General features: G+C 57.2%; 1 protein-coding gene across 1 annotated transcript in view; it reads right to left on the bottom strand.

Moving 5' to 3' along the window:
- The window catches only part of GALNT5 (polypeptide N-acetylgalactosaminyltransferase 5), a 23,812-nt gene that overhangs the window by 3,890 nt on the left and 8,839 nt on the right, over nucleotides 1-11,083 (bottom strand). Inside the window, exons 2-9 of the mRNA XM_026852542.1 lie at nucleotides 10,640-11,081; nucleotides 6,533-6,699; nucleotides 4,631-4,750; nucleotides 4,133-4,268; nucleotides 3,633-3,752; nucleotides 3,036-3,153; nucleotides 2,531-2,854; nucleotides 365-445 (exon numbers count right to left, since the gene is read on the bottom strand). Of these exons, the coding sequence (XP_026708343.1) occupies nucleotides 365-445; nucleotides 2,531-2,854; nucleotides 3,036-3,153; nucleotides 3,633-3,752; nucleotides 4,133-4,268; nucleotides 4,631-4,750; nucleotides 6,533-6,699; nucleotides 10,640-11,081 (1,508 nt within the window). The remainder of the gene's footprint in view (nucleotides 1-364; nucleotides 446-2,530; nucleotides 2,855-3,035; nucleotides 3,154-3,632; nucleotides 3,753-4,132; nucleotides 4,269-4,630; nucleotides 4,751-6,532; nucleotides 6,700-10,639; nucleotides 11,082-11,083) is intronic.

Raw genomic sequence — 11,083 nt, 5'->3', positions numbered from 1 at the left:
CCGTGCTCACCGTGAGCAATTAGCAGAGACCTGCCTCAGAAACGCTGCCTGTAACGGAAGGGAAAGGCTGTCTACAGTGGCTCTAGCAACCCAGGCTTGTATTTAAACATTTCATTTCCATCACGTGCAGGCTCATGGCTTTATCAAACTTCCCGATTCCAGCTCAATTTTCTGGTTCTGGGGTTGTTGCTTGGCTACAGAGACAATTCCTGCCTCTCGCTGCTCCCGGGAGTGCTCTGGTCATGTCCCACAGAGGGAGGGACTGCGTTGGCTCCGGGGGGCCACGGTGGCACAGGGGGGTACAGGCAATCTGTGCCACACACTAAAACCAGTATTACCTAGTTGGGATGCAGGGTACCCTTACCTCATTGTTAACATCACATGTCTCAAAAGCCAGGGTGGTGTTTTCCACAGTGATGCATCTTGCTGTGGCTACATTAACAATCTAGAAAACAGCACCAAAACACAAGTTTAGACATAAATTCCCAAGCACAGGGCAAGGCTGGTGCACTGCAGTTAACCTGCTGGGTGCACAGGACACCCACGCTGCCCACCGCCGTGTCGTGGTGTAAATCACCATCTGGACGACTACAAATATTTTTCTACTGAGAGAAGCTGGAAACTAATAATTTCCAGCCACGTTCAAGGTCACGTCACCGATTCCTTGCAAACTTTGTTCCTTCTCTTCCAAAATTTCTGAAGAACTCATGTGTGAATCCCGGTGAATAAACAGGCTATTCAGAAAACAGTTCTCAAGTAACTCTGGATAGCGTTTGGCACAGCTGGAATTTGCAGAGCTAGATGAAAACCAGATTTTTCTGCCCTACTCAATTTTGAGAATGAAGATAAAAGCGTGATTCAGGTGGCCTGAATCGGGACAAAGCAAGACATCTTGAAAACTGTCACAAACACCTCTGGAAAGTTGAGGTGAAAGCGAGGTCTCTCCATACGGTCTAACTGCTTTGCACTGAATTTGATGTTAAGATTTATTGCTCGGACTGAAACAAAAAGGCTGAAAAAGTGACTGTTTCTCAAGAAATATCGCATTTTCTGATGTCCTCAAGACTACTGCTGCTAATTCTTTTTAGCTGATGTTTCATGGAAGCCTTTGGCCTAATCCGGTGCTTTCTGAAAGCCCCAGCAGACAGCCCTCACTCACACTGAGACGGACGGGTGAATCCAAATGGATCCACTGCTCGGAATCCGTGGAACCACCCCAAACCACCCGCCTCCTGCAGCTTTTCCACCAGCGTCCCGAGGCTGCCCAGAGGAAGCACAGCGTTGCTCTCCAGAGAGCTGCCCCACACACCTTCACAGCTCCAGCAGGAAAGTGACGGCCCGGCGGCGGGCAGAGAGCCTGGCTCCATCCCGAGGGACCCCTGGGATGGCAACCTGCGTGTCAGGGCCCACAGACAAGCCTGAAAGGCGGCCCAACGCTCGCCGTGCCTTCTGCTGGCTCCCCGCAGGGCCGGCGGTGGCTGGGGGCCGTGCGCCCCGGCAGGGCCCAGGGCATGGCAGGGCTCGCTCTCGCCCCCTGGCCATGCCAGCCCTGCGGTCACTGGCCCCTGGCCACCTCCTCTCAGCAAGTGCCGCTCCTGCCGTGGCACTGGGAGACGGGGATGGGTGGGGAAGGCAGCAAATCCTTTAATTTTCATTCCTGGCATTGCTGTAATTTTTCTGACAAACCAAGTTATTTTACTTTTGCTATTGCAATTATAACTAGCATGCAATCAGTGTTGTATCTTTTCTCGGCAGAACATTTGAGGTTTGTGAACATTCAAAGCAGTAGATGATGTTCTGCTGGGCCAAATTCAGAACCCATGTTTTAATTCTTGTTTAATTCACCTTTTAATGTTGGTGAGGCGACGCTGAAGACCTGTGGAGCTGCGGCACAAGCAGGACCCAGTGCCAGGGCACACCAGGAGCTCCCCAGCGGTGGAGGAGAAACAGAGCCCGACCCGGCTACGCTTCCCACCCGGCCAGCAAGGGGCTTGCGGGGGCAGGACGGAGGATTTAACCCAAAACGGGACTTTTTAGGGGCTGCTGCCCTGCCCTGCCCGGCTGCAGGCAGCGTGGGGAAAAGCGGGTTTGTGCTGCGCTCTGCTGGCAGCAGAGCACCGGTGCAAACCCTGCCCGTCCCTGCGCCCTGCGCCCTGCCTGCGCTGCCCGGGCACCGCTAATCCACCCCCGGAAAGGGAATTTCTCTCTCCTGACGTGGGCAAACCGCTGGGCAGGTGGGGAGGGTGCTGGAACCCCCGCCTGGAGCGCCCCCGGGTCAGGACTGCTGTGCCGGCTCTGTCAGCGCTGAGCTGGCTCTTTAGTGGGAAATAATCTCCTGGAATTGTGCCCTATTTCTTTATAAAAACACGGGCGGATCCAGACCACCGTGACACGTTAAATCCACAGAAATGTTACCAAATGCCAGGGAAAGCAGCTCCAAGACAGCACACCGGGATGCTACCGCGTGCCTGGCCGCCCCAAAAACATGTTTTCATGTTTTGAAATCAATGAAGATCGTTTGGCTACGTACCAGCCCGCTGGCTTTAACCAGGGGAGCTTCCAGGTCCGGGTAGACGTTCTCCAGGTACCACCGGAAACTTTTGCACCGAAGCTTCTTTCGCAGCTGGATTTGTTGAGTCAGGTCGCCAACATCCAAGTTTTTCAAGACTAAGTGGTAAGCGTGGCCGTAGAATAACTCCTTGTACTCGTCCAGCCAGACCTCCGCAACACGGGCCAAGTTCCTCTCCACTGTTCTCACCCGATCTTTCGGGAAGGAATAAGGATTGTCGTTCCTGAAAATGTGCCCAACTCTAGAGCACGGAACAATCTCAATCTCTCCCCCACACATCCAGACCTGAGAAACAGAGGTTGCTTTGATAGAAACACGGGCAAATGTTGGGTGCTGGCTTTGTGGAAGCCAGAAGAGAAGCAAGAGGACTGCCAGGAGGGACGGGGAGCCCCCGGCTGAGGCCCTTTGCCCCAGCCAGGCTGGCAGGGATGCAGGCGTGAGGGACGGGCTGCCGAGAGCGATGTACCTTGAATGAAATCTCCATATTTTCACCTCCCCAAACATCCAGTCCTGGGTCGTATGCTCCCAGCTCAAAAAAGTACTTCTTATCGATGGAGAACAGGCCACCTGCCATGACAGGGCACCTGGGAACAGAGAAGCCCCACAGCACGTCGGCTGGTTGGGAAACACCCGTCCCTTTCCCCTTGCTTCGATGAGAGAATGGCTGAGAAGCTGTGGGCTATGAAATGCTCGGGGGGGTGCGTGAGCCTGCACCTACAGAGACCGTCTGGACCCCCCGATGCGTCGCTCTGCTGCAGGCTGGCAGATGCAGTGTTCAAACTGACGGTATTTGGGTGGTTTTACCCAGCCTGGAAGCCGTAATGGGGCACAGAAGGGAACAGGCAGTGGTACCTCCCCCAGCCCTGGTGGCACTGGCTAAATGCCGTCGGTGCCGCGGGGGCAGAGAAGGGCTCGCTCAGCTTTGTCCACGGCTGGTGATGCCCACACTGATCACTGCCCGTCATCCTTACAACCAAAGGAAAAGCATGTGGCCTGGAAGGAGCCTTTGTTCTGAAATCATTAACAGTTTGGTTCACAGAGCTCTCACCTTTGCTTTTTTTACCTTATTATATCCGTTTCCTTGATTTTATTTTTCTCAATGACCTCTTGTGGAATCTGCCTCCATCCAAAATTCATCGGCCAAGTGAAAATCCCACGCTGAAAGTTGTCCACAGTCATGTAACTAAACAGGGAAAAGATTGGGATGACTAATTCTGAGTCACATTCCTGATTGAAATGTCACCCTTAATGAGTGAAGATGAATATCTGTACATAATCAAAACAAGATTTTAACAAATTTCATCAGGAATCCTCATCATGTACTAAAAGTCAAGAAAAAGGGAAAAAAAGTGTGGGTGATAAATGAAGGGGCCACATCCACAGCCAGTGTTAGTTCCTGGTGTACAGCAACGTTACATATCCCTCGTGAAACGCTGCCGAAGGCCAGTTAGGGGGTCTGGATCTCTGTCTTCTTGTAATTAATATGTTGGAGGTCCCAGGAAGAGGTTTTGCTCAAGCCACGGACACGGACTTGGGGTTTCCCAGGGGCGTGAGCCACCTCACCTCATGTCCTTGTCGCTGATGACCTCGATGACGGGGCAGGCGACCTTGGCCCGGCTCAGGCGGACCCTCTCCAGCAGCGGCTCCAGCCAGCCCACGTTGCACTCCACGTGCGAGTCCAGGAACGTCAGGACGGCGCCTGAGGCAGAGGCCGGGGTGGCATCAGGCCTTGGGCACTGCTGCCCTCTGTCGCCGGCCGGCCTCCCCGCGGGCTCGGGGGGCTGCCGACAGTGCCATCCCACTCCCTGGCTCCCCAAAGCCTCCCGGCCGTAGCTTGGAGCCTGTGGAGTGAAGCTGGGGGACACGGCTGGGGGGCCGCTGGCTGGGGCCGTGCTGAGGGATGCTGTACCCTGTCCCCGTGCCAGAGCCTCGTGCTTCATGCACCAGAAAGGTGCCCTGATCTCACCAGGAGGGGACTAAAGCTCCACGCTGGAGACGGCTCATTGGCACCTCTGCGGGGCGGGGGGAGCAGGCAGGGCTGTAAAATGGCTTTTGTCCTACCTTTGGCGATCTGCGCTCCCGCCAGCCTGGCCCGTATCAGCCCATGCCTCTCCGGCAGGTGGAGGATCTTCACTTTCGGGAAGCGCGACATGTATTTGTCCAGCTTCTCCTTGAGGTACTCTGCAGAGGGGAAGGAGAGGCTGAGGTTGACTTATCCACTTCACACCTGTGACGGGTGGGGGTTTGGTGCTGGGGGCTCGCCACGGGCTGCCCCCGTGCCCTGGCTCTGTCCCCCAAAGGAGAGGCTGCGGGTGGGGGCATCACCTCCCGCTCCCGGCATGGCGGGCGGCCACTTGGCATTGGCACCAACCCAGGGGACACAGCAAAGGGGCACCCGTACCCGGTGGGTGATGGCTGCACACAGGAGACGTGGAAAGTGGAGAGCAGCAAGCGCAGAGCTTTGGGGGTTTTTTGCCAAGCCAAGGCTTTTTTGGCTTTTTTTGCCATGAGCAAAACCCCAGTGGCCCCACTCGGGTAGTTCATGATCCAAACCCGATATTGAACGATTGTTCAAAGACTCCAAAATGATTTTTTTTTTTCTTAATTGCACTATAATTGCAATTAAAATCTGGCTGTGAAGTGTTCTTTGCATAAAAAAATATTTCTTTTGTGCTCTACAAATGTCTCAATCTTAATCACCACATTTAAAGACTCAGCCCGGGTTTAAACTGCAGGAGGGTTTGCTATGGCATGTCTCTACTTTTCAGGTGCTTTTGTCATGGTTCCGCGTAGCTGCGGAGGCAGCTGGTGGCAAACTCTCAGGAAAGAGCAGGGCTGAGAAAGGTGCCAGGCTGACGCGTTGCTGGGCCGTCTCCCTCTGGCAGAGGAGCCAGGGAGCCTCTGCCACAGTGCTGCCAAGCGCTTTGTTCGGAGACAGCCACCCACTGACATCGTTCGCTCTGCAGGGAGGACCCCTGACCTCCCCCACCTTCACTGATTCTCTTCAGTTTTCTCCAGGAGAATATGACTGTTTGCATTTCAAAAGCCAGATAAAAGCTTTGACAGACTCCAAAGGTGGAATGTTTGTGGACACGTTTGCTGTAGGTGACTGCTGCTGCTCCCCAGGTCACAGCAGCGCTGAGCACAGCTCCCCAGAACCCACCCGCACCCGCACGGTTTCGGCTGCAAACTCAGCGTTTCACTCCCTCACTAACGAGCAGACACAAAGGGAAGCCACGGGAAGAAAGCAAAGAGGAAACTTGAGAAAATGCTTTGGAGGGGAAATTGTACAAGTGTGTTTTAATGATTATTTTATAAATGAGCAAACTGAGTGTTTTTCCTCTTTTTTGAACCTAGTCTTGTTGCACTGTGGGCTCTTTGCAAGCGTGGCACGAGCTCTGAAGCTCGTCTGAGACAGCACTTTCCCCGAAGAACCAGAAGTTGGAAAATTACATCATTCCTGAATTTTTAAGGGCTGAAGTCAGCGGAGCGCTGAGGCGTTACAAGGCAGAGGTCCGGTATCATCTGAAACGCCGGAGCTGGCCCGCAAAGCCGCTGTGCAGGCGCAGCTGCCCGGCTCACCGCTGCTTTTACTGCGACCGCTCCGTTTTCTGAGCAGCCGGGCAGCGCGTGCGGTGCCCCCGCGGCCGCCACGCAGGGGGGTACACCCAGCGACGCCCCGCTGCAAACACAGCAGCCAGCTGGGATGGGAGAGGCGGGAGCGATAAAGGCTGGCAGGGTCTCAGGCAAGAGGTGCACCTCCATTTCCCCACAGCCACCCCCCAGTACCCATCTGGCCTCTGAGCCCCCTCATCTGGAAAGGTAACAGCGCAGGGACGCGCTCCAGCCCGCCCGAAGGAGAAAACATGATTTCTCTCTACTATTTAGAATTGAATTGCAGAGTACAAATCATATTTTGGCCTCAAATTGTATTAGTTTCATAAAGGTAGAAGATTCACCCACCTTTAGTGCTGAAGTCATCCACCAAAATGACCTCTTGGATGAGATGCGGAGGAGATCTGCTGAGGACGCTGTGGACGGAGCGGAGGAGGGTGGACCACACTTCATCCACGAAGCACATGATGATGGTGGTGGTCGGGAGGTCGTCATGAACCCGCTGCTCCGAGCACCTGCAACAGCAACATGAGCTGGCTGAAAATCTCCCAGCTTGGTGTTTCTTTGGAAAACGCACAGGGAGGGGGGAAAGGCCAAATGGGAAATACGGAAGCAAAGCCCTGCACTGGGATTTTGTCAGGAGAAGGAGCAGAGGGGCGAGCGGGGGAACTCCCCCCACAGCCCCAGGGCCGCTCTCGCGGGCAGCCCCGAGCTCCCCCCTTTCCAACAGGCACCTCATTTCATCCCGGGTTATGATCCCTCCTCTCCGTGAGGAAACAGTGGAAGGGCCCCGGAGCCAGGCGGATCCCAGCTCTGCACCACTGGTCTCAGGGCCTCCTGCGGGGTCCCGCAATGCTCCGAGCACCCACAAGCGCTTGGGACCGCGGCTGCGTGAGACAGCCTCGTCGTAAGAAAAAACTGGTATAATGCTCAAAACGCAGGGAAATGGCCATTTGTTTCCATGGACTCAGCGCAGCGACCTGTCAAACATTCTGACAGCAAGGAAGAGTCGCCCAGTCCGACCCCTGCACCTCACTCAGGGAACCGCAGAGGACGGGAAAACATTCAAACATCTGAATTTCTGGTGTGACGGTGCTGGCGGGTCCGCTCCCTCAGCACCCCGTATCTCGGGCCCGCAGCACCCACGTGTCCCCCGCGACGCCGCGGCCTGGCCGGCCGTGCCCCCAGCCCACGCTGCTTCAAACAGCCAGCGGAACGCGCCAGCGGATCCCAGCAGTGATAAACTTTCTCCCGTGTCTACAGCTTTGTTATTTTATTCTGTGACAGCCAAAAATGCAACGGCTGGGTCAGGCCTGAGTCTTCAGTGTTTGAACAAAAGGTCGACGAGCAGCTTTTCTCATGTCCCATTTGCAATTCAAGCAGCGCTCGGCTGCCGGCCTTGGGGAGCGGGGCTCCCTCAGCTCTGCTATCTCCGAGCGGATCTCCAGGCCTGCAGAACGCCTGGCAGAGCGCTCCTCTCCCCCGCGCTGCCTGCTCGATCCCAGGGTACCCACGAACTGCCGGGACCTGCTTTCTCTCTCTTGTCACTAAGTCTGATAGCCACTTTTTCTCTCTTGTCCTTCCAGAGCAGACCTCCCACAGGCAGGACAGGCGCCAGCCTATCTGTGCACACAGAAAATTAATTTCTCAGGATGAATCACAACAGAGAGTAAACAGGGACAGGTATATGGGAATATATGGAAAACTGACTTCTTTTTCTCTGCCTCAATGCACGGGCCCTCGGGTTTGGCTGGAGCTGGCTCAGATGGCAATGCCAGGGCACTGCACAGCTCAGACCATGTGGTGTTTTGAAGAAAATTCAGAGTATTTCAGGGCTTTGCAGCTAATCAGAAGTGCTCTGGGCAAGTGCAAGTAACTCCTGAGTTACTCTCTGTCGCAATCCTTGGGATGTGTCTTTCCATCTCCTTCCACAGCCTGGTTCACCCCAGGCAGCGGCCAGGCCTGGCTCAGCCAGGCGGGGATCGCTGCTTGACGGGGTTTGGTTGGAAACCACAGGGGTGTTGGCCCGTGGTGATGGGGCCTCTCTGCGGCGTGGGGGCTTGGCCTGGGCTTGCTGGCAAGGAGACAGGACGAGGGACAGCTAAACTAGGAGAAAAGAGATGAAATGTAGTTGCTCCTACAGTGAACACAAGGAGGCAGCTCACGGGGGGAGGAGGGACAGAGGCCGTGGATGAGGCAGGAGACAGCTGCTGGGCACAACAGCTTCCACTGCATGGCGAGAGGGACGTGAGGGCACCTGGGGAACGCGGCTGAGACCCCGGCCGTGGCGGCTGCGTGCAGCCAGGCACTACCTGCTGCGAGGAATCCTCTCTTCACCCTTCGTTAGCAGCAAATGGGCTGTTGGTCAAGGCCTGTGTGTACCCCGGGCAGCTGGAAAGCATCCGCACGAGGCTGACGGGAAACCTCAAACTGAGGAACATCTTCTGCTTTCTTGCCTAAAAAAGTACTGTTTCTAGGTGGAGCGCGATGACTTTGGTATTGCTGACCCCCAGTTAAAAATATTTCACACTGTCCTGTGTGAGTTTGGGCTCCATTTCTGTTGCCATCGCCCTGGAAATAGCAGAGTGCAGGTGTTTGAGCTGCGGCTCTGGGTTCCGAGCTGGGGAGCAGCCTGGCGCTGCCCCAGCTGCAGGGGTGCCCGGCGCCCGCCTCCCGCAGCCAGGTCCCCCCCGCGCCTGCCGCCTGCTGACTCAGCCAGGCCCTACCGTGCCACGCACCGTGAGACACTTTTTTGTGCCAGGCCAGGAAATGTGGGTCCCTGTCTAAACCTGGGTAAGTTGATGTCCCAGAGAAAGGACCTTCACTGCTGGTGCCGCAGCATTGGGCTGAAATGGGGTCCAGGGCCCCGCAGAGCCCCGGGCCACCCCCAGCCTTCCCCCGAGGGTCCCCCCTTGGTGGCACTCCTCCTGCCTGCATTCTGCCTCCACACAGGGGGCGGGCACCAGCACGGTGAGTAAAGCTCGGGAAGCAGCTGGCATCGCACCCGGACAGACTGAAGGCTGTGACAGAACAAATCTGTTGGCCAAATTTCAGCGGCCTAGTCCAGCACTTCAGAAAGGATCGAGAGAGAAACTGGGGTCGGAGCTGGGAGAGACTGGAAGGATCCAGCAAAGAAGTAACGTGCTGTTTGACCCCCGAGAGCTGCCAACAGCCCCGAGCTGGCCCTGACGGCCGATCTCTGCCGTGCGAGGCTGAGGGCAGAGCCCCACAGGCTCCTCCAGTGCCGGGGTGCCCAGGGGAGCTCCCCATGCCCTGGCAGCAGCAGACGGCCACGGGAAGCGCCGGCGGGGACACACCCGTGTTTGGCCAAGGCGTTGCGGGTGACGCGGCAGTGCCGGCACCTCCCGGGCAGGAGCAGGATTCACGGGAGGCAGCCTGCGCTTACGGGCGCTCCCGGGAGGTGGTTTCTGCTCCAGGGCTTTGCTGTCAAACACCAAACCATGGTGCTCGGTTTGGAGCCACCGTGGCTCTTTTTCCGTGTGCCAGTGGCTTCTGTAGCTGGCATCCTCTGCCGACCAGAAAGCTCCCTGGCTGTGTCCCTCCTCCCCTGCCCAGCTCTGCCCACGCAGGGCCTCCCCCCAGCTCACAGGCGAGCACCGACAGTGCCATGGGCACAGCTACATGTGGTCCTGTGGGATGGGGACCAACCACGGCACGGCTCCCACCGCACCGTGCCTGTGGTTTGCGAGCAGGGGAAGAGGGACCCACTTCCCCCTTCCTTTTCCGTGGGACCACAGGGAGTATTTGTCTGAAGGGAAACACCGAGTTTTGCAGAATCAGCTGCTCATTGCACGGGACCAGCTGCAACCGAACGACACTTTTCCAACCCAAAAACTCGGTGTCCCACCCCGCGTGTGCTCATGGGTCCAGGTCTCTGGAGTGGGCAGCAACCGCAGTGCTCTGCAGCACGAAGGATCGCTCCTGGGGTCGCTGCAGGCCGGTGCATGTGCCCGTTTAGTCATGTCAGAGCGTGGCCTTGTCTCCTGCGGAGCCCCCTGTGGACCCTTGGGGCAGGGGAGGCCGTAGGGTGCCTCTGCCTCGAGGGAAGGCCAGTGGCAGCTTGCGGGTGGGAGAGCACCCCAGGGGCAGGGCGGGGCTTCTGCTGCTGAGACGAAGTGTTGGGGTGCGGGAGTGCCCCAGGAACCGAATGCACAAATACCGAAAGCAAACAGTGCTCAGCGCTGCGCCTGAGAAACCAGGTTTTAAGGCACAAAGAGGCCAGAGCCCTGCTGCCCGCCTGCTGCGCCCCAGGCTCTCTGGGCAGCAGGGCTTAGCAGGGTAAGACAATCTGCAAAGTTTGCCCAGTTTTCGGTTTAGTAACAAGCTTCTCTAAGCTGGGAAGGCGAACGCTGCCCAACAGCCCGCCCCGGGAGCCACCGAGCAGGTTCCCAGGGCTGTGGCGCAGGTATTTTGTGTGAGAGAAGCAGATCTTACCCGGCAGGCCTGGTGTCCGCTACGGCTCGGTCTACGGGGATCAGATCGCTGAGGTAGACATTGAAGTTTCCTTCTTTCCATCTGCTTTTTGCTTCTTCTTGTTTTCCGTCAGGGACTGCCACAGGGTGCCCAAACTGGCCGGGAGCTTGGGGGTCTCTCGGGGCAAGTGTTGCATCCACCGACAGGACCCTGTGCGTTCCGGGGCTGCTGCCCGCTGCCTGCTCCTGCCTGTCCCTGCCAGCGGCCGCTGCCCCCCCGGGGGCTGCTCCTCCAGCCGGTGACCCCTTGGGGGCTGCTCCTCGAGATGTCCCCCTGCGGCCCTCCGGCCCCGCAGCCCCGGGGACGGCGTGGGCACCGTTCTCACTGGCGAGCTGCTGCTCTTGGCGCTTTCCTTGGCGCTGCGCGGCGGTCCCGGCAGGGTGGGCCCCGAGGGCGGGGGCGCCT

This window comes from Athene cunicularia (genome assembly GCF_003259725.1).
Source record: "Athene cunicularia isolate RWA chromosome 7 unlocalized genomic scaffold, athCun1 chr7_part1, whole genome shotgun sequence".
NCBI lineage: Eukaryota > Metazoa > Chordata > Aves > Strigiformes > Strigidae > Athene > Athene cunicularia.
The sequence above is the reverse complement of the archived record's forward strand: the minus strand, read 5'-3'. Positions and strand labels throughout refer to the sequence as shown.